Genomic DNA, 23,874 nt, shown 5'->3' on the forward strand with positions numbered 1-23,874 from the left:
TTAGTGCTGGCTAGGTTGCTCTTGCTCCGAGAGAACAGATGTGTAGAGTTTTGTTTACCTCCACAGGGAGATAAACTCCGGGACACTGTGTCATCAACAAAGTCTGGAGTCATGAGACAAACACTAGGTACGTTATACCAACCCCCAGTAAAATACGCAGGATCTGGGTTTTCCATGGTTTGAGCATTGGTCTGAAATATCCTCCAACACAGAATGGCAGTTCCCCACAGGTACAAGGGGGCAGTCTTAAAACTGAGGTGCATCGGAATTTTGTTTTGCAGAGGGTGGCGAATCTCTGGAATTCTCGAGGGGGAGGGAGAGGGGGAGGGGGAGGGGGAGGGGGGAGGGGGAGGGGGAGGGGGAGGGGGAGGGGGAGGGGGAGGGGGAGGGGGAGGGGGAGGGGGGAGGGGGAGGGGAGGGGGAGGGGGAGGGGGAGGGGGAGGGGGAGAGGGAGAGAGAGAGGGAGAGAGAGAGACACACACACTCGATGGGCCGAATGGCCTACTTCTGCTCCCTTGTCTTGTGATCACACGAGATTGCAGATGCTGGAATCTGAGAGCAACAAGCAATCTGCTGGAAGAACTCAGCAGGTCGAGCAGCATCTGTGGAGGGAGAGGAATTGTCAACATTCCGGGTCGAAACCCTGAAACGTTGACAATTCCTTTCCTCCCACAGATGCTGCTCGACCTGCCGAGTTCTTCCAGCAGATTGTTTCTTGCTCTGGAATCCTCTACTCTGGATGGTTATGGAGACTGGGTCACGGGGGGGGTGGGGGGGGGGGTGGTATTTAAAAAGGAACCAGGTACATTTTTAGAAGATTAGAGTTTGATGGGGAAATGACGCAGAAGAGAAGTTGAAGCCCAAAGCAGAGCAGGCGTGATTACACTGAATGGCAGGGCAGGTTTGAGGGAGTAGCCTACTCCCGCTCCTATTTTCCAGTATTCTTGGAACCATCAATCTTTGCCCAGGAAACTGGCAGGTAAATTTGGGATTCTGTCAGAGGTGTGAACACAGAAATCCCAGGACTTCCCAAGAGATCCTCACCTCGGTTGATCCTGTTCTGCTCCACAGGTTCAGCAGCACGGCCTCAACTTCCCGCAGTTGCCCACCATTCACACTGGGAAACCTGCCCCTTGAAACCCTGACTCCAATGGAGAAGAACGGCTGCGAGGGAGAGAGGCACATCTCAGCCAATTTAAATCTTTCAGCTGTCAATAGAGCAGTGCTGGGGGTGGGGACGGTCCTCATTGGGACAGCCCAGACAGACACCTGTGCTCACTGATCTGTTGGGTCCCGTCTCCGTGAGTCAAGTTTGCTTCAGGCAAGTGCAGACCAAACGCAGATGGGAATAGCCATTCCGTGCTTCATTGTCCTAAGGCAAATCCAAGCCATCGCTCATTTCTAGTATGGACAACATCTTGTGAGTGGGAGGAGACAGAATTTGGAACACCAGGGGTTTAAGCTAACACCGTGCCTTCCAAGTTAAAAAAAAAGGTGGGATTGCCGATTCCAAAGCTTGCTGGAAGTTCAAGGAGCACACAAGGGTTGATGAGATGAATCGGAAAAGGATGTCTGCATTGGATACTCTGCGGTTAGCAGTGCAGAAAGTCTTGTGAAACGTAGAAGGAAGGAGGAAGTGAAAAAGAAAATTGGACTAAAGAGCCGCTCGGGTGCAAGGAGGAGAGGTTAAAAATAATCAAGAAAAGTAGGTAATTTTCCCCCCCCCCCCCCATTTGTATAAAATAAGATTAAGGCCAATTGGAGACCCTGCAAACCCTGTGCAAGAGCAAAATGCTGCAATAATGAAGATCTGAATTAAAACCAGACAGTGCAGTGCAGCAGCCAGTAGAAACCTTGCCTCATAACTCTGGAAATCTGGGTTCAATCCTGACCCCCGGTGCTGTTGGTGTGCAGCTTATACATGCTCCCCATGACCCTGTGAGCTTCCCCCAGGTACTCCGGTTTCCCCCAACACCCCGAAGATGGGCAGGCTGGTAGGTTATTTGGCTGCTGTAAGTTGCCCCTAGTGTGTAGGCGAGTGGCCAAATCTGAACTGGGGGCGGAGGGTGCAACTAAATGGGACTGGTGTACACGGGTGCCAAACGGTTAGTACATTCTGTGGGCTGAAGGGCCCGTTTCCGTGCTGTGCAACTCTGAAAATGCTCAGTGGGTCACCACAAGCCTGTGGACTCCTGCATTACATTTCCTCCCGGCCTCCTTCCTCAGAGGACTCCGCACCACTCTCGTCAGACCACCCCTCATTCTGTGAGCCTCCAGCGACGAGAGCCTAATTTACCCATCCTTTCCCCCAGGAGGCAACAGCTTCATCCCAAGGAGTAAATCGAGACCACTAAGATCAAGGAAAAAGTGCCTCTAAGCACTTCAGTTACAGAAGCTAAACCAGAAGACACAAGAGCAGATCATGAACATCTGACCGTGAGCAGTCTCAACAAAGGGCAACACATCTGAGCAATTGGCTCTCTCCTGACCAGACATTAAGCTCCATGTGATGTTCCAGTACTGGATATTAGCCAAGTACAGGAGCATAAAGGTTAAAAAAAAGACTGATCAATTCAGAGTTTATTCAGTATTAAACATTGTATGGTGTGTTGAGACTACAGCTGCGATAGCAAAGGTCAGTGAGTGGGTGTTTGCTCTAATTGCCACAGTAGGACATCATTTAACTGCAGCGTTACCATCGACTGTTCAACCACATGATGGCCCCAAGTCCTTCTGTTAACTCAGTACGTGGACCAGGTTCCCAGTTTCAGTGGGTTTTAATGCCAGGAAGGGTGGAAATGCAGACCGACAAAATCCCCTCCAAAGCTTTGGCCATCCATAGGAAAGTTACTCATTCAAACCAACTCTGCTCATGGCAAGGTTAGCAGCCATTCAACTGCAATAGGCGTTTGACAGAAAGGAAGGTGTGGAGGGAGGGAAGATGAAGAACGGGGGGGGGGGTGGAGAGAAGGCAGCTGATAAACATTTCACGAACTCCAATGAAGTCAGGATAAGATTACCTGCAATGCGGCTTCCGAAGGCCACACCGACTGCGCAGAAGTTGTTGGGTGCGGCAGCAATCTCCCCAGCGCATCGAGTACCATGGTGATTGTCGCTGTGTTCATCTGGGTGAGGCATGGGATCCTCATCGTTCGAATTCAGGTCATAGCTTCCTTCGGGAGACTGGCAATAGTTTAAAACAAAACACCCGAGTTAATTATTTCATCAAGAACTTTCATCAAGTGGATCAGGAGGGAGGCTCAGGCAGCTGTGGAGCAATGGCCAAAGTCATTTCCCAGTCTCTGAAAGGATCTCCATGGAAAAGTGCAATGAAGAGCTGCTTCACTGACTGGCCCAACGGGTAGATAAGGCCATAACATATAGGAGCAGAATTAGGCCATTCGGCCCTTTGAGGCTGGTCTGCCTTTCAATCATGGCTGATTTTTTTTTCAACCATATTCTCCCCATAACCCTTAACCCCCTTACCAATCAAGAACTTATCAAACTCTGCCTTAAATACACCCAATGACTTGGCCTACATAGCCCTCTGTGACAATGAAATCCACAGATTCACCACCCTCTGGCTGAAGATGATGTTTCACTCCACAACAAACACCATAATCTAGGACAAGCTGGATTACTGAAGGGGCTTCAAAGGTGGCATTCTCCCACTTAATCAAGGCTCTGGATGCCAGCTTGGGTCCAGCCAAGAGATCTCTTGACGGTCTTTGAAGAGCAGCAGGGGATCTTCTGCTGTTCAGGTCAAGATCCTCCCTCAGCCTCCAAACCGATTCATTCAGCTCTCTGTTGTACTCGGGGGGGCATTCACTCCACTGCTGCTGCTGGGACGTCACAGGGACAAATTGAGGGAGTGGTGTGGTGTTTTATAGAACAATTAACTCAACCGTTTGTCTGAATTCCAACTGCACAACCCTACTTTCTCGAAGCCTTCCATGGAATCCTGGTTTCATTTGAATAAATCCATGGGCAGCACAAAGATGAGAGAGAGCTGCTGTCTCACAGCTCCAGCAACCCAGGTCCATAGAGCTCAACAGCATGGAAAAAGGCTCTTTGGCCCAACCCGTCTGTACTGACCTAGTTTCCTACCTGAGGTAGTCTCATCTGGCCCAAATCCCTCTGAACCTTTCCTACCCATGTACCTGTCCAAATGTCTTTTAAACGTTGTAACAGTACAACGGATCCTGACCTCTGGTCCAACCAGTGTGTGCAGCTTACATTCTCCCTGTGACCACATGGGTTTACTCTGGGTGCCCCGGTTTCCTCCCACATCCCAGAGACTCGCGGGTCGGTCGGGTTATTCACCGCTGTTAACTGCCCCCAGTGTGTAGGGGCGTGGTAGAATCCGGGGGTTGGAAGGGAGTCGGGGGGAGGGAAGAGTTGATGGGAAACCGGGGAGAATACAATGCGAAAGGACAGGAAGGGGTGTAAAGAAAATGGGTGCACGATGGTCACCACATACTGAGTGGGCTGAAGGGCCCATTTCTCCTTATGACCATGACTCTTTGATCAGCTCCTTCTCAAGGCTGGTAGGTTACTCCTATAGATGGTGCACAGAACAGCCCCCATTGCTGTCTAACCTGGACCTGCACTGCTGTAGCACAGCCTTTGCACTTCTACCAGTCAGCAGGACAGAAAGGTATGAGCGTGCTTCCTGCTGTGGCGAGTTACTGTGGGCTGGGTTCCTGCATTACATAGAACAGAGAACACTATAGCACAGTACAGGCCCTTCGGCCCACAATGTTGTGCCGACATTTTATCCTGCTCTAAGATCTACCTAACCCTTCCCTCCCACATAGCCCCCTATTTTTCTATCATTCATGTGTCTATCTAAGAGTCTCTTAAATGTCCCTGATGTATCTGCCCCCACAACCTCTGCTGGCAGTGCGTTCCACGCACCCACCACTCTAAGAAAAAAACTTACCCCTGACATCCCCCTTATACCTTCCTCCAATCACCTTAAAATTATGTCCCCTCGTGTCAGCCATTGTCACACTAGGAAAAAGGGTGACTGTCCACTCGGTCTATGCCTCTTATCATCTTGTACACCTCTATCAAGTCCCCTCTCATCCTCCTCCTCTCTGAAGAGAAAAGCCCGAGCTCACTCAACCTCTCCTGGTCAGCAGAGCTGAATTTTGCAAATCTTATTTGTTCACAATGGATCAGGTTATCATCTGGAAAGGTCTTGGCAAAACAAACCTCACAGAACGTATACCATGGAAAGAGGCCTTTCAACTCAACTGACCCATGATATTGATACTCTACACAAGCCGCCTCCCATAATTCCTTGTAGGATAGGAGAATATTCAGCCCATCAAATCCATGCCTTCACTCCCTGCTGATTCTACCACTTGCCTATACGTTAAGAGTCATTTATTGTGGCCACTGAACCTACAAACCAGCATGTCTTTGGGATGTGGGAGAAAACTGGAGCACCTGGGGGGGGGGGGGGGGGGGGTGTAGATGGGGGGATATCCATGCAGCCACAGAGAATGGGCAAACACCACACAAACAGCACCAGTGGTCAGGATTGAACCAGGATCACTGGAGCTGTGAGGAAGCAGTTCTACCAGCTGTGCCATTGACTCATCCTACTCGATCTAATTTCATCCGTCGTTGGTGCACACGGTGACCATGGTTTAGCCAGTCAGCAGTAGGTGATTTTCTAATTTCTCCTGTCAATCAAAATTGGTGACTAGAACATTGCAAGTGACAGACTGGTTTTATGCACACACTCTACATGCAACTATCCACCATTCACTGTAATTTTCTGGTGAAATCGCCTTGCTTTTATTGAGAGAGGTTGCTGCAGTTTCTTCCGGCCGCACAATAGACCATTTGTTGCCAGCCTTGCATCCTGCCCCTTCCAGTTCATTAGCTGACAGCTTCATCCAAATATGCACCACACAATACCCTTCCCTTCCTTTCCTTCTTTTGTGCTTATCCAGCCTTCCCTTCAATCCATCCACACTGCAGAACTTACATAATTAGCCTGTATGTCCTGTATAGTGTACTCAATGCCATCGTCGACCACCACCACAGTCACACCTTTGCCGGTGACATTGCGCTCCCACACCCCGGTGACGTTAATGTCCATCCCACGCTTCCTCCGATTGTGCTGAAAGACAAGGATGGTTCGCTGTTTAATGTCTAAATATGGCACAGGTTTTGTGGTACGTTGACAGGCAAGCAGATGAATTGCTCTCATTTACAAGGGGAATAAATAGAGAGGAAAAAACAAAGGACTGCGGATGCTGGAATATCTAGATGCAAAACACGACGATGGAGGAACTCAGCAGGTCAGGCAGCATCCGGGGAGAAAAGCAGGCGGTTAACGTTTCGGGTCAGGACCCTTCTTCAGGAAACGTTGACTGCCTGCTTTTCTCCACGGATGCTGCCTGGCCTGCTGAGTTCATCCAGCATCAGTGTGTTTTGCATTGAGTAAATAGTAAGGACCTATTTCCAATAGTAGAGGAGTCCAAAACCAGTGGGCATTGAAATTGGTGGAAGGGTAAGAGGGGAGATGAAAAACGAATTTTTTTTTCTACTTGGATCATTAGTGAGCGGTTACCTAGCATCTCACTAGGTCCTCATGATCCTTCCCACTTGGCTTTAAGATCATCTGTCTGGCAAAGAATCCAACTTGGAGGCAGTGTTTGTGGGGAGAACGTGAACAGACAGCAATCTCAGCGCTGGTCAGCTGCAAGCATTTGGATTTTTTTTATATAAACAATTTATCTACAGGCTGTGGGCATCACCGACAAGGCCAGTATCCAGTGACCATTTATGACTGGTTAAATGGAAGGGACAATAGTTTGGAGATGATTGTGGGACCTTGGGTTGATGTTTTTTTTGTCTGAGGCTAATAGGATTCTCATTCCACTATAGGTAAGCTGGAGATTTACTGAGGTTTGGCCCCAGAGGCTTGGAAGCCAACAACAAGAATTGCATTTCTATAGCACCTTTGCCCCTTTCTGAAAATGCTTTGAAATGTAGCCACAGGAAATGTGGCATCTAATTTGTGACCAGCAATTACCTATGACTAGCAAAGAAATAATGATTAGTGGTTGATTAATAATTGTCTGTGGATCACACATACAGCCGATGAAAATAGACCAGATTAAGCTTGTAGCATACTGCCAATGTTTGACACATCATCACAAATCCTTAACGAGCATAATTAGGAGCAGGAATAGGCCACATGGCTTCATTAAACTTGCTCTGCTGTTCAATAAAATCATGGCTAGTCTGACTGCCATCTCAAACCTTACATTCCTGCTTATCCCTGTAACCTTCTACCCTCTCACTTACCTCTACATTGACAGACTCTACTTCCACTGCCCTTTGAGGAAGAGACTTCCAAATTCTCATAATATCTCTGCTTTAAATGGGCTACCCCTTACTTTTAAAATGGTGACGTCTAGTTTCCAATTCCCCAACAAGAGGAAAAATCGTCTGTGCCTACCCCATCAAAAATCCCACAACCTTCTATACTCCCGTGGAAAGTCTAACCTTTCCCCATAAGAGAACCTGCTCTTTCCCGATATCTAGTGAATCTTTTCTCTCCTGTATCCAAAGCATTAACATCCTTCTTTTAAGTAAGGTGACCATATCTATTATCCAGGATTATCAACTGGGAGAAGTTCATGATGTGACTTGGTGATGAAGCAAAAGGACAGATTTAAAATGTGTTTAGATTGGGCAGTTGTATTTGATTTTTGCAAGTCTAAAAGCATTCGCAATCTGTTTTCATTCGATGTTTAATGTTTCATGCAGCAATGTGTTAATCACGGTTCAGTCACTTTCACTGGAAAGTTTTAAAAGAGATGAGAGAGAAACATGTTCGGGCTAATTTGGAAGTGCTGGCGCATGCACAGATGGAATGCGATGTAGGTCTCATTCTGTGCAGTACTCATCAACAGGCACTGCAGTGACTCTCCAACACCTCTCAAATCCAAGAACCTCACCAGCAAGGACAAAGGCACCAGGTGCTCGAGAACATTCTGACCTTCTGTCACTGGATCAAAATCCTGAAACTTCCCACCTGGCCAGGATTAGGGGAGGACCTGCTGCCACACACTTGAGGGTTCGAAGGAGGCCCTATAAATGGTGACTGTATTAGCACATCCCAACAATTAACATGTTTACAATGATCTAGACAAGCATTTTTTTGTCTGCATTCAAAGTGAGGGATGGAGCACTTCCTGTTTCTGCCACATGGCGTCAGTATCGAGCTGCCTTCCCCATCTCCTAGCTCTTGCGCCCCTTTTGCCTCACCCTACTTCCTTAGAACTTCAGGAGGAGAGATTAGCATCATACTGGAAGTCTAATAGCCAAAAGATCTCACCATTCTGTCGAGAACTCTGCTTGCAGCAGTGTTTGAGCCTCACTTGAAAAGCTCAGAAGCGAGCTTTTGCAGTTCAGCCTACCCCTACAAGTGGAGACACGATTTCTTTGATTGCCTTGTCAAAACCTTTCAGCACCTTAGAGATTAGTAGGCCACAATTCCATCTTCAGTTTTCTCTGAAGATTCACAGCCAACCCACCCATTCACAGGTTGGATGATCCCACCAGAAAATTACTCTGTCTCATCTCCTTTGAAAACATGACTCAGGTAGCTCACTGGCTCAGTATTAATAGTGGCTACTGGGCAGCACTCGGAGTTGCAAGGTTTGGAGGTTTGAATCCCAATCCAGAGATTCGAACACAAAAATCCAGGTTGCCTCCCCAGGGCAGCTGAGCGAGTGCTGCTCTGTGGGGAGGTATCGTCTTTCAGGTGACATGTTCAAAAGGTCCCGTTTGGTCTCCAAGGTGGACCAAAAGAATCCCACGGCATGACTTGAAGATCAGGAGAATTCTTTTCCCCTCGATCAATATTACTAACACAAATTATCCAGTCATTACCTCTCCCCATACATAAACCAGATGCCACGTTACAACAGGGTGACTACACTTTTAAAGCACTTTTGACCACGAGGCACTTTGTGATGTCCCAAAAGGCACTTTGGCCTTTTCTTTCGTTCTTCAAGCATTTATCCAGGGAGGTTGGTCTTGGGTTAGGAGAGGGATAGACTCCACCTGCAAAAGGGGTGAATGAAGACAAGCACGGAATTGCAATCAGGGATGGGAAGTAAACAGGCGATTCGGATAGGGAGAGCTGGAGGTTTATTCACCCATTAATGGAGGGAGGGATATTTACATTATATAGGCATTTAATTACTAGCTTAAGTAGTTCAGCACAACATCGTGGGCTGAAGAGCCTGTTCCTGCGCTGCACTGGGTCTTATGTTCTACGCTCACTAACCAAGTGAGCACAAAAAAAGCTAATACAAAAGCAAAATGCTGTGAATCCCGAAAATCTGGAATAGAAACAGAGTGCGAGAGAAAAGCCAAGGAAAAGCTGGTCAGGGTGTTCTCTTCCTGCGAGGCCGAATTTAGCAGTCAGGGTGCCCCATTTCCTTTCCAGCGAGTCTACTGGAATGAAGGCAGAGTTTTGTGGTTCTCATGAACCAAGGGCAGGAGAGTTACTTACTAGGTGCCACTGGAATGGGTACTTTGGGTCATTGAAGTGCAGACTCCGCTTGGAACGCTTCAGCAGCCTTTGCTCGGAATGCCACCTCACACTGTCGTGTTGGCCAAGCAAGGTTTCAATGGATTTCCTAATCCTCTGAGTCTTCTCCTCCAGGTCACCGTGGTTACGTCTATGTGGTGGGAGAGCAAAGAGGTAATGGCCAGCCAATTCCCCAATCTGCCCCCTGTTCTCAAGGTCTGTGAACTCTGCGAGCTCATCCGCAAGCTGATCGAGCGACAATGCCTCACTTGTGCCCGAACCATTTCCAAATGATAAGTGCACTGCCCAGGTCAAAGTTCCCCATTCTATGTCCAATCCCACATTTCTTTCCTTGTCCTTTGCATCCAGGTTGTCAGCTCGAGGATTAGATGCCAAAGTCTCAATGTTCAGGGCCCTGGCAAGTCCATACTTTGCAACCACTGGTAGCCAGGTGGTGACAAGTGAAAGGCTCAAGATGATTGGCAACAGGACCTCCATCATTTCTCTCCATGGTGACACCTTCCACTTCATATGCTGCATCAGATCTGATCACTGCAATGAAAAGCAAATAAAACATGAAGTCCTCATGCAAGATCACTGACCATTACTTTGTAGAAAGACCACATTGGTACTAGAATAGTTTGGGACCAACGCATTTAGCACGTGATACAAGAATGCATCACAGCTTGGTATTGGCAACTGCTCTGCAGTTTCTTGCAGTCTTGGGCAGAGTTGTGAGGGCAGCCCAGTCCATCAAGTGCTTTTGAGTTGGTTGGGTGATCTCATGGAATGAAAACTGCACTGGGGTTGGCAGCAGGAGAAATTTAATTGGAATTAGTATTGGTTAATGATTGTCACATACCGAGATACAGAGAAAAACTGTGTGCCATCCAGACAGATCATGCCATACATAAGTACGTCGAGGTACTTGAACCTCCATCCACACTTCCTGCTCCCTCGGAAAAACAGCGGACATAATCAAGGACCCCTCCCACATTCTCTCTTCTCCCATCAGGTAGGGGATACAAAAGCTGGAAAGCACGTACCACCAGGCTCAAGGGCAGCTTCCATCCTATCAGACTCTTGAAAGGACCTCTCATATGCTAAAGATGAACTCTTGATCTCTCAGTCTACCTCGCCATGGCCCTTGCACTTTGTCTACCTGCACTGCACTCTCTGCAACTGTAACACTATATCGTGTTTTCTTTTTACTACCTCGACGTATTTGTGTATGGCATGATCTGTCTGGATGACACGCATACAAAAGTTTTTCCTCTCTATCTCGGTACGTGACAATAATAAACCAATTCCAATTAAATTTCTCTTGCTGCTGACCCTGTGTAGTTTTCGTTCCATCAGATCATTCAACCAACTCAGAAGCATTTGGGGTTTAAGATTCATTTGAAGTCCTCAAGCACAAAATCCAGCCTGTGTTTTTGTACCAAAGAATCTTCACAAGTTACCTTCCCATGGTTTTTCAAGGTTCCCCCTCCAATCATCCATCGTAACCCCCTCATTTCTCATAATTGTGCTGCTTCTCAATGAAGTTACTGAAAACACAGCATCAGGTTCCCAGTGTACACTAGCGACACCCAGCTCCCCCTTCACCAGCACCACATTTGCAATCTCTTGACCCAAGTCGTTGCACTGATCACGTGCAGGCAGAAGGGATTAGTTTAGTTCGGCATCAGGCTCGGCACAGACACTGTGGGCCGAAGGGCTTTTTCCTGTGCGGTTCTAAAATCTTGAAACTCCCCATCTAACTCACCTCCACCTCAGTACGTCAAGGTGGCAGCTCACCAGAACCTTCAAATGGGCAAAGCATTGGCATCGCTTCAAAGCCTGGCACTTATTGCCCATGTCCCATGAATAAAGAAAGAAATCTATTTAATGAACATGCTTAAATTGAATGAGGCCACCACACCACAGCACGTGGAGCCAGATGTCTGCTCACTCATTTACTTCATTTATTATTGATTACATTTATGATATTCAGATCATATATTTTGGCTTTCCCCCACCCCTCCCCTTTACACCACAGAACTTCTGAAAATTCTGTCTACCATTTCTGATATAGGAATGGGGGGCTAGGTGGGAGGGGTTAGATAGATCTTAGAGCAGGATAAAATGTCAGCACAATATTGTGGGCCAAAGGGCCTGTACTGTGCTGTAATGTTCTATGTTAAAATATAATCTTAGGGTTGACTTCTACTGCACACTTACATGAAAGCTGTTCATCTGGCACCTCAATGGTTGTATTAACTGATTCCCTTATGGATCACTATATGTTGCTGACCATTTGGTCAATATTTCGAGTATCTTTAGAGAGTGTTTGAATGGACAGTTAAAAATGTCCATTCAAACACACTGGAGATGGAGTGGGTAAATTAATCTGGCATTGTGCTTGGCACAGGTATCGCGGGCCAAAGGGTCTGTTCCTGTGCAGTACTGTTCTATGTTCTAAAATCTTAAAACTCCCCATCCAGAGCAACTCTAGAGTGGGGTGGGTTAATTAGTTTAATTTGGCATCATGCTCGACACAGACATCATGGGCCATTTTTAACTGAAGACTCAAAAACAAAGGAGTGCTTCACACCAAGATCCTGGGCTCAGTCTCACTCACAGCCCACTTGTTGAACATAGGCAGAGAAAGCAAGTGTCAAAAGGAAACCAAACCTCACCTCATCACCTCACCAGCTGGTAAAAGATGGCAAGTGAGTGGGCAGCTGGGGGGGCAACACACACAAAATGCCCGAGGAACTCAGGCAGCATCAATGGAGAGAAATAAACAGCCAACGTTTTGGGTCGAGACCCAGAATTTACTTATTGAACCATTTGGCTCAACTGATGTAGGTTCTGTCCTTTCATCAAAGTATAGCAGTTAGCGTAACACTATTACAGTGCCAGCGACCCAGGTTCAATTCTGTCACTGTCTGTACGGAGTTTGTACGTTCTCCCCGTGTCTGCGTGGGTTTCCTCCCACATTCCAAAGACGTATGGGTTAGGAAGTTGTGGGCGTGCTACGTCGGCGCCAGAAGCGTGGCGACACTTGTGGGCTGCCCCAAGAACGCTCTGCGCAAAAGATGCATTTCACTGTGTTTCGATGTACATGTGACTAATAAAGATATCTTAGCTCATCTCCCTTGTGGTTATCCAGCTTTTCCACAAATGCATCTCAGCAATTTACCCCAGTTATTCCATATTGTAAATAGCTTCCAGGTGAGAAGCCCACTTAAATTTTCTTATGGATTTGTTAGTGACTACTTGGTTATAATCCCAAGTATCTCTAGTGTAGGTGGGCTTGATGGAGCAGACCATCTTTCCCTGTCCGTCTCTCCCACGCTTACAAAGCAACAGGGGACCTGAGGGGCGACTTTTTCCACACAGAGGGTGGTGAGTATATGGAACAAGCTGCCAGAGGAAGTGGTTGAGGTAGATACAATAGTATCATTTAAGAAGCACTTGGATAGGTACGTGGAGGGGTGGGGCTTAGAGGGATAGGGGCTGAACGCAGGAAATTGGGGCTAGCTGAGCGAACACCATGGTAAGCATGGACTGATTGGGCCAAAGGGCCTGTATCTGTGCTGTATTGCTCTATGACTCTATACCGAAAAAAATGGAAAAGAAAATTCAGTGAGGAGCAATGCTCATCTTACAACTGGAACTGACTAAATACACAAAGTAATGGCAAGATAGGGACTGATTCAAGAATCAGTGCGGATGTAACCAGAAGATCATCAAACCTTGAACCCATGATAATGGATTTTTTTTTGTTTAAAAAACCTACTGCAGAACATAAACAGAGATTAAGAGGACATGTCAGGTTGTAATAGAGAGGTGAGAGGTTGCAAAGCTCTATCCTATCAGGAGATGACCTCAAGCAATGAACTTTGGACCCTTGATCACAGAAAAACAATAACGGGAACGTTGACGCTTCAATGAGTATTGCAAAATTAGTGTTGCATCAGTAATCATGTACAATAGGGCGAGGTTTCAAATTGGTAGTTGTAATATGGTTCCAGATTCTGCTCCTTCACATTCACTTACTTATTGATTACATTTATGAAATTCAAATCATATTTTGGCTTCCCCCCCTCCCCCGCCCAACACTGCTTAGTTCCCGTATCTACAGAACAGAGACAAGAGAGCTTAAACCTTAAGAGTTTGGCTTCTGTCTACACTGTCATGTGGAATCCCTCATCTCGTACCTCAGTGGTTGTATTAAGAGACAAGCACCTCTTTTCAGACAATAGTTTGAGACAAAAATTAAGTATCCCTGCATTAATAAAAATTCTACAAATACTCAACTGGTCAAGCAACTTTCTCTCTCTCTCTATGGATGTTAATGCTTCAAGTTGATGATCTTTCATCAGAACTGGATAAATAAGTCTGGATAAGGACAGCCAACATCCTTGTCTGAAAAACCAGATGGGATTTTAATGACAATCCAGTAAAATTCTTAGTTACTGTTAGCAAATCTGGTTATCTTTCCAGATCTAATTGGTTATTTGAATTTAAGTTTCCCAGCTGTTACAATGGGCTGAAAGCTCATATCTCCAGATCAACAGTACATCACCATGGTATCCTATTCCCAGAGTAAAGCAATGAAGAAAAAGAGTCCAAATATCCATGGAAACATAGAAAACCCACAGCACAATTCAGGCCCTTCGGCCCACAAAGCTGTGCCGAACATGTCCCTACCCTAGAAATTACTAGGCTTACCCATAGCCCTCTATTTTTCTAAGCTCCATGTACCTATCCAACACTCTCTTAAAAGACCCTATCGTATCCGCCTCCACCACTGTTGCCGACAGCCCGTTCCATGCACTCACCACTCTCTGAGTAAAAAACTTACCCCTGACATCTCCTCTGTACCTACTCCCCAGCACCTTAAACCTATGTCCTCTTGTGACCACCATTTCAGCCCTGGGGAAAAGCCTCTGACTATCTACCCGATCAATACCTCATCCTCTTATATACCTCTATCAGGTCCCCCCTCATCCTCTGTCACTCCAAGGAGGAAAGGCCGAGTTCCCTCAACCTGCTTTCATACGGCATGCTCTGCATTCCAGGCAGCATCCTTGTAAATCTCCTCTGCACCCTTTCTATGACTTTCACATCCTTCCTGTAGTGAGGCGACCAGAACTGAGCAGAGTACTCCTAGTGGGGTCTGACCAGGGACCAATATAGCTGCAACAATACCTCTCGGCTCCTAAATTCAATTCCCCGATTGATGAAGGACAATACACCATATGCCTTCTTAACCACAGAGTCAACCTGCGCAGCTGCTTTGAGCGTCCTATGGACTCGGACCCCAAGATCCCTCTGATCCTCCACACTGCCAAGAGTCCTACCATTAAGACTATATTCTGCCATCATATTTGACTGACCAAAGTGAACCACTTCACACTTATCTGGGTTGAACTGCATCTGCCACTTCTCAGCCCAACTTTGCATCCTATCTATGTCCCTCTAACCTCCGACAGCCCTCCAAACTATCCACAACACCCCCAACCTTTGTGTCATTCGCAAACTTACAAGCCCACCCCTCCACTTCCTCATCCAGGTAGTTAATAAAAATCAAAGAGCAAGGGTCCCAGTACAGATCCCTGAGATACACCACTGGTCACCGACCTCCACCCAGAATACGACTCTTCAACAACCACTCTTTGCCTTCTGTGGGCCAGCCAGTTCTGGATCCACACTGCAATGTCCCCTTGGATCTCATGCCTCCTTACTTTCTCAATAAGCCTTGCATGGGGTACCTTATCAATTGCTTTGCTTAAATCCATATACACTACATCTACTACTCTCCCTTCATCGATGTGTTTAGTCACATCCTCAAAAAATTCAATGAGGCTCGTAAGGCAGGACCTGCCCTTGACAAAGCCATGCTGACTAATCCTAATCATATTATACCTCTCCAAATGTTCATAAATCCTGCCTCTCAGGATCTTCTCCATTAGCTTACCAACCGCTGAGGTGAGACTCACTGGTCTACAATTCCCTGGGCTATCTCTACTCCCTTTCTTGAATAAGGGAACAACATCCAGTCTCATTTAATCCTGGAGTATAAACTGGGAGTTCCTGCTGATGTCAAGGAGGTCAATATTTGCCTGTAGTCTATATTGACAGGATGGAGAGAGATCAAGAAGAGGTTGGGTCACAATGTTCCTCCTCCAACCACAGCTACAGCAATGTTTATACAGAATCTTATATTGGAGTTAAAAACAAAAGGCACTGAACCACAGAAGACATCAAGGCAAAATGAGCAAGAGTGTGTAGCAGTGCAAGTCAGCAAGGAACAATGTTTGTGGGTGAAAGAATCTTGGTGTGAGGTAGGAAGCAGGCAGCCAAGTACAAGAGAAGCAGTCGGGTGCATGTTGGAATAGCCAAGACCAGAGTTACAACTGCTGAGAGTCTTAGCCCTAGAAGAGCTTAGACAGGCAGAGAGTCAAGATGGCCGGAATCCTGGGTCATTTCTTACTCTCCCTCACCCGGACATATTGAAGCTAATCACTATTGGTGTTGTGGATGGAGAAGTCACAAGCTCATTGAGCATGGGACAACCTCTGACAGTGCTGCACTGTCAGTTGTTCACTTGGATGCCAGTCAGATTTTATACTCAATTCTCTGGCCTGGTTGTTGCAGACAAGAACTCCTAGCTGAGGGCATTGTGCTTACCAATGATGTTCCCCCCCACCTTTCTCTGCACCAGGAGCTTCCACACCCATCAACATTTTGGTGCCAGAGTGTGGCGACTCATTGCAAGCTGCTCTCTAACAGATCTACTCATTACCCTTACTATAGTCATTCTACACTTTTAAATTTAAATTATATGTCACTTACTATTACTAATAATGTTCTTTTAAATCTTCTTACAGGGCTGGCACTCTGTAGCTGTGACACTTTACTCTGTACCATTATTGTTTTTACCTGTACTACGTCAATGCACTCTGTACTGACTCAATGTAACTGCATTGTGGAATGAGTTGACCTGTATGATCGGTATGCAAGACAAGTTTATCACTGTACCTCAGTACAAGTGACAATAATAAACCAATACTTCATAGACAAGGGGACCTTTGGCCCAAGGATTTGATCAGAATGAGGCCCAGAAGGAATGAGTTAGAGATTTGGAAGGTATACAAGAGCTAGATCTAGGGAGCTAAAGGCATTGTTAGTAATGGTGGAACAATTAAAATGTGGGATGAGTAAGGGGCCAGAATTAGAGCAACACATATCTGAACATTGAAGGGTTTAGCTAGTGCACTTTACTCTGTGCCAGGTTCATGACTTTCAATACACTCATCATTCCACTTGTACTGTAGCACAAGGCTCAGAACCCAATTCTTTATTGAGAAATTGCCACCATCAACAAGGTCACACATTCATCAACCAACCCATCTATTCTTATACATTGCACTCAGCAATTTCTAAAAAAAAACACCATCAGTATTTAGTTTCAAATGTTCTCAGAGATCAGGCAGATACAACATTTGTCACCTTTCCAACAAGAGAATAAAAGTTTTTGGGCCAGATCACTCAAAATGCTGATCACTGATGACTTTCCAAGTATTCATGGCTGCAACATAGGCTTCTCCCTCGACCCCACTCACCAAAATCTTGTCCAGTGAACCTGGCTTAGTGCAGTCACCATCAGCAGCAGGGCTGGTCTTTGGGGTGTGCCTGTTATGTCTGTCTGTAATTCCATAATTACATTTCTGTCATACTTCACTGGTACATCAATAAACTGGTACACCACTACCTGGATCCCCTATTGCTAAAACAGGTCAACAGCAGATGCCATTTCACTGGCTCTCCAGTCTGTTCTGGACCATCTGGACGGCAGTAATTCAGCTGCTGTTCAGTGACTACAGCTCAGGGTTCAACACTATCATCCCCTCCAAACTTATCATCAAGCTCCAAGATCTGAGCCTTTGTACTTCCCTTTGCAACTGGATCCTTGACTTCATGATCAGCAGACCTCAAATCAGTAACATCTCCTCCTCAATGACCATCAAGGCTGTATGCTTAGCCCCCTGCTCTACTCCTTACACCCTAGACTGTGCAACTAAGAAAAGCTCCAATACCATCTACAAATTCACCGACGCCATTGTTGTTGGCTGAATCATGGGTGGTGATGAGTCAGTATACAGGACTGAGACAGAACATCTGGTTGAGTGGTGCTGCAATAACTACGTCATGCTCAATGTCAACGAAAGCAAGGAACTAATTGTTGACTTCAGAATGGGGAAGTTGGGAGACCACTGGTGGTTCAGAGGCGGAGAGAGTCAGCAGCTTCAAATTCCTGGGCGTTTACATCTCAGATCACCTATCTTGGGCTCAGCACATAGACACAACCACAAAAAAGATATGCCACACCTCTACTTTCTTAGAAGCTCATGACATGTCACTGAACACTAACAAACTTCTACAGATGCACTGTTGAAAGTACCCTGACTGGTTGCATCATGGCCTGATACAGCAGTTACAACTCACAGGAACGCAAGAGGCTGCAGAAAGTAGTGAACGCAGCCCAGTCCATCACGGGCACAGCCCTCCCCACCATTGAAAGCATCCGCAGGAGGTGCTGCCTCAAGAAGGCAGCAGCTAACATCAAGGATCCCCTCCATCTGGGTCATGTCCTCTTCTCGCTGCTGCTGTTGGGCAGGAGGTAGAGAAGCCTCAAGTCCCACACCACCAGGTTCAGGAACAGCTACTTTCCTAAATCCAGGTTCTTTAAATGACCTGCACAACCCTAACCCTACCTCAGCAACGAAGCAGTACGGACCACTTTTTGCACTACCATGGACTTGTCTCCGATTGTGTTTTTTGTTTGCACTATTGTCTTTTTTTCCCTTCTTCACTGTCTTGTATAATTTATATTCTGTGTTGTCTGAACCTACATGTCTCTGATAATGCTGCAAGAAAGTTTTTCTATTGTACTTGTACACATGACAATAAACTCAACTCCAGTTCCAAGAAACACAAAACCGTATGCAATGCAAAGTTTATATTTAAAGTTAGCTGGCTTATTTAAACCTAGCCAGTTGCAGAGGGAGATCCTACATTACAGATGTCAATGAGCTGATGGAGCAAAGCTTTGCTAAAACAACTGATACACAGCTCCCTTTAGTTAATAGTTACAAACAGAGGCACACAAAGAGACCAATTTATTGACATACCATTCTTATTGCTAGAACTATTGCCCTGATGCAACAAACTGACCTCAAGGGCATAGCGTACACAGACTCATCTTACACAGGTTAACAAACAACCTTGAACTAACAGTAACACAACCTGCATTACCCACTATACAGAGAAACAGATAGGTATTTTTCTTGGCTTGCGATGCGTCCAATTTTTCAGGAATAATAACCGACAAATTCCTGAGAGATAGATCCTTATCTCTGAAAGTCAAGATCAATTTCAACTCCTCATGCTTTCTTTCCCTATCTTAGAGAGACATGCACTTATATGGTATCTTCACGATCTAAAGGACTGTAATGCAGAAAACATGGAAAAATTCACATAGCAAACACCCACAGTTATATGATCATGACCATTTTCGTTTAAAGCAAATATTGAAGGATAAGTGCACACAAGCAAGACCAGGAAGAACTCACTTGCCTTTCTTCAAATGGGAATCTTATAACTGAGCTCAAGATAGGGTCCAGTTTAATAAGCAGTTCCTTGAAGTGATTATTAATATGGTCAATGCTCTTTTCAACACTTTTTCCTTGCTCACAAAATTCATTCTTCTAATAATAACACTTTGTCCATGATCTCATTTTAATGTAATTTTCACCTCCACTGCTTTTCCTTCAGCCCAGCACACTTGTTAAACCCAATCACCTCATTACACATCCTGCCTTGCTCTACGCTGATCAGTCTGATTCTTTCACCTTGTTTTCTTGACACAAAGAGAAAGAAACACACAAATATCTAGACAAGTACTTGAATCACCATCACATAAAAGGCAAAAAGGACCTATTCCAGGGCAATGAGTTTAGTACAGATAGATACTTGATGGTCGGCATGGCTGTGGTGGGCTGAAGGGCCTGTTTCTCTGCCTTATGACTAATTGCTAGAAGATTAGAAGCACTTGGCAACTCCCAGGTGGTTTTCCAATTGCTTCTGAATTGGGTTAGAGCCTTGCTTCCTCAAAAGATGAATCTAAAATTAAACAAAATGTTATAAAGACATCAAGCAAAACAAAAGAAAAACCCTCCAAACATTACTCCATTCTGGCCTAACACACGATCATCTAGAAATTATATTAGAAAAAGCAGTTTACACCTGTTTTTTTCTCCCCCCCTCCGTGTAAGACCACACAAAAAAAAATGCTTTGCTCATTTTAATTAGAAATCTTACCTGACCTTGCACTTTCAGTTCCGAGTACCACTTCCCCCCCGATGTATTTTTAAGATATCTTTTTTAGTCACATGGTACATGGAAACACACAATGAAATGCATCTTTTGCATGGAGTGTTCTGGGGACAGCCCGCAAGTGTCACCATGCTTCTGGCGCCAACATAGCATGCCCACAACTTCCTAACCTGTACATCTTTGGAACGTGGGAGGAACCAGAGCATCTGGAGGAAACCCACGCAGACACGGGGAGACATACGAGCTCTTAAACGGTGGCCGATAATAGTGTTATCAATATGTACAGCATGCTTTTCTGACTTAAAATCAAATTAAGGAGGTCATGACCTACAGCCTTTTTTGTTGAGTCTCGGTAGAACATGAAGTACATCACGCAAGAAGTCAGAAAGCAAACATGCATTCAAGGGCTCACTCCGAGACATTAACTTTATTTTCGACTCTCCTACGTCGACACACGAGGGGCTTCCCTTTTTGCAGCCGGACAGCACCGACAGACTGCGGGGTCTGTGCACTGATACTGCGAGCTGCAGCCCGACCAGCGCAATACGAGTTAAGAGATGCACTGAAGCTTGGTGCAGCCACTGCAAAGGCTTTGCAGGAAAGGCCACGCTCGTGGGTCCTTTGTTGCCACTGGACACCGAGAGACTGGGTCTGTGTAACAGCCCTCTCTAACCTTCATAGGTGCATTGTTTATGGAAGAAACTTGAGTGGCGCTGATGCATTTCACAGATTTTATATGTTTCTCTCTTCCCACATTAATCTATCAACCAGATATCTTCATCAATAGCTTATTGTCACAACAAACCCTGACCTCACCTTCTCAAAGATATTCCTTTGTCTTATCTATTCCTCCCCACACCTTGCGCAACACAAAACCTACTGAGTTTTTCTTTCCCAGTCTGACAAGGGTCTGAAACATTAACTCTGTTTCTCTTTCCCCAAAACTGCATGATCTGTTAAGTCTTTCCAACATTTTCTTCTTTAATTTTAGGTCAATTTTTTTTCTCCCCCCCCCCCCCCCTCTCCCCCCCCTTAAATAGTGGGATCACATTTGCATCTCCCCAACAAACAGGAACCATCAATGGAATTTTGGAAGATGATAACTAAAGTGCTCATCGTTTGTATTGCGGCCTCTTGAAATTCGGGGATGTAGATCATTGAGTCTTTGGGATTTATCAGCTTTAATCTCACCAATTTCTCTCATAATTGTTTTTTAATAATAGGAATTACACATTCCTAATTCTCACCTGACCCTTGGTTTTCTGGTATTTCTAGCTATTTATTTTCCCCATTAAGACAGTCACAAATTAGTTCTTTAATTCCTCTGCCATTTCTTTATTCCCCATTATAAATTCTCCCATCTCTTTCTGCAATAGACCCACATTTGCCCTTGTTAGTATTTTTTGTGAAAACACAACCATATCCGTTTTTACAGCATGTTTTGTGGTTTCTTCCCAGGTTGTTGACAAATTCTTTCAAGCCTTTCTTTCCCTGATTTTTTTGGTCCTGCTTCCCCAAGTTCCAAAATGCTCCTAATCTTCAGGCTTATTACTATTTCTGACAACTTTATAAACCTATTCCTTGGATTTAATACAAACTTTAATTTCTTCTGTCAGCCATGGGTGAACCACTTCTCCCCCCACCAATGGATTTTTGGGCCTTAGATGATTTTTTCCCCAGCAAAAATGCTAGATTCTTTTTCAAATTAAAGAGATAGTAGCAAGCTACTTGAAGAACGATAAGATGGTTGCACGGAGTCAGCATGGATTTACGAATGAGAAATCATATTTGACCAACCTGTTGGATCTCGGACATAGGAACCAGTTGATGTGATGTGGACATCAAGAGGGCCTTTGATAATGTGCCACATAGAAGGTTATTTAAATAAAAATTTTGAACATGAAAGTGGGGATAATATACAGGCATGGATTAATGACTAGGATACAGTGAATAAGAATGAACAGGTCATTTTCAAAAACAAGCTACCCATTGAAGTGAATGGCCTTTAATCAGAACTGAGGAAAGCTCGAGATAAAAGTTACAAGTTGCAAGAAAGGAGGGAGTAGGGAAAGAAGAGAAAATAAAAGGGCAGGTCTGTGATAGGGTGAGGACCAAGAACGACACAAGGTGGTGCCAGGTGTGAAAGGGCAGGAAAAAGCTAGTGAACAACTTCTCTCAGTTCTGATGAAAAGTTATGGACCTGAAACTTTCTTCACAGGTGCTGCCTGACCTGCTGAGTGTTTCCAACAATCCCATGTGAGCGATAAATATCGGCCAGGATGCTAGGGGACAACTCCTCTGTTCTACCTTGAAAGTAACACCACGGCATCTTTCAGGTCCTCCTGGGACAACAGATTGGGATTTGGTTAAACACGTGTTGCACCTTCAACAGGTCAACACTGGAAAGTGGGTGAAATAAATAGGAGACAATGAATAAAGTCTGAAATTATCAAAAGCAAGACAAAAAGGTGAATTCTTTAACTGTGGATTGGCCTATTGTGCGAAACTGATGCATTCACCCTCAGCAATATTTGGCTCTTGGATCACATTGCAATGGGAGCTTGCTATATACAATTGGCTGCTTGCTTTATTAAAGTGACCTCACTTAAACAACTTCATTGACGTTGGGACCTCGTGCAGAGGGGGCACTTGTTTCTGCCATGTCTTGTATTTTTTTTTAAACAAAGTCAAAGCAATAGTTGTGTAAATTCAGCTCCCTCATAACACCCTTAAAACCACCCACTTAACCAGAGTTCATCTGATTCCATCTGCCTATCATTCACACACTCTACCCACTCCCCCTCCACCGGTCCCATCTGTTTTGTAGCCGCCCCCGTCCATCTGGTTTCACTCATCTTATCATCAGATTCCACAATTTGCAGCCCTTTACAATAGCCAACCAATCACCTCCCGGCCCCCCGCTGTCGCCAACCAATCACCTCCCGGCCCCCCGCTGTCGCCAACCAATCACCTCCCGGCCCCCCGCTGTCGCCAACCAATCACCTCCCGGCCCCCCGCTGTCGCCAACCAATCACCTCCCGGCCCCCCGCTGTCGCCAACCAATCACCTCCCCCACTTGGCTCCATCTGCTCATCAACTCCTCCGCACCCAAATCCCCCTGCCAGCTCCTGCCTCACCCCTCCCCCTCAGCTCTTTATATGGCTATCCCCCCCTTTGTACTCCCAGACCCGATGCAGGGTCTCAATCTGAAACGTTGACCATTCCCTTTGCCTCTACAGATGCTGCCTGTCCCACCAGCAGTTTGGGTTTTTTTTTGCCATTAAACTCGATCCATTTTAAGACATAAAATAGGTTGAAGTTCTGGCTTTATTCTCAATACTTTGGAAGATCTTCCATATAACACAACATATTCTTTAAAATACACCCTTAAAATCCATTTTAATTGAAGTAAACGATTGAACACGCATGAGGAGGTCAACCCAGGAACTTCTGTTGTAACTACCAAAGGCTTATGCAAGACTTGCTCCAAAAGATATTCATCCTTTATACAACTGCCTCATTAACTTACCATGAGGAGTATGGGATTGTAGGGAAAGTGTCACACCGTGTTAAGTGGGTGATGAAAGAAAATGTACGCAAAAGAACAAACTTCCAATTATAAAACAGCTTGTATAACCTCAGGGTACCCAAGAAGCATTTTACAGCCAATTAACTCCTTTAGAAGCATAGTTGGTTGCTGTAATATGCAGCAATGCAGCAACAATCAGCTCATGGGGATTCCATTTCAGCAGATGGGAGATTAACATTGGAGCAAACAAGTCTAAAAGACATACCCATCCAAACGGTGTTCATGAATACTTCAGATACTCACACACTTTCAGCAGAACCTCTGAGTTGAAGCAGTCACTTCCAACTTCATCACATTGTTAATGAGCAGAGAGATATTTTATTGG

At 45.4% G+C, this 23,874-nt stretch overlaps 1 protein-coding gene across 1 annotated transcript in view; it reads right to left on the bottom strand.

The window, feature by feature from the left end:
• LOC127583555 (proprotein convertase subtilisin/kexin type 7-like) overlaps positions 1–23,874 on the bottom strand; it is a 231,374-nt gene that overhangs the window by 195,631 nt on the left and 11,869 nt on the right. The window contains exons 2-4 of the mRNA XM_052039648.1: positions 9,551–10,120; positions 6,002–6,136; positions 3,021–3,183 (exon numbers count right to left, since the gene is read on the bottom strand). Of these exons, the coding sequence (XP_051895608.1) occupies positions 3,021–3,183; positions 6,002–6,136; positions 9,551–10,108 (856 nt within the window). The 5' untranslated portion in view covers positions 10,109–10,120. The remainder of the gene's footprint in view (positions 1–3,020; positions 3,184–6,001; positions 6,137–9,550; positions 10,121–23,874) is intronic.

Source organism: Pristis pectinata, chromosome 27 (assembly GCF_009764475.1).
Source record: "Pristis pectinata isolate sPriPec2 chromosome 27, sPriPec2.1.pri, whole genome shotgun sequence".
Lineage (NCBI taxonomy): Eukaryota > Metazoa > Chordata > Chondrichthyes > Rhinopristiformes > Pristidae > Pristis > Pristis pectinata.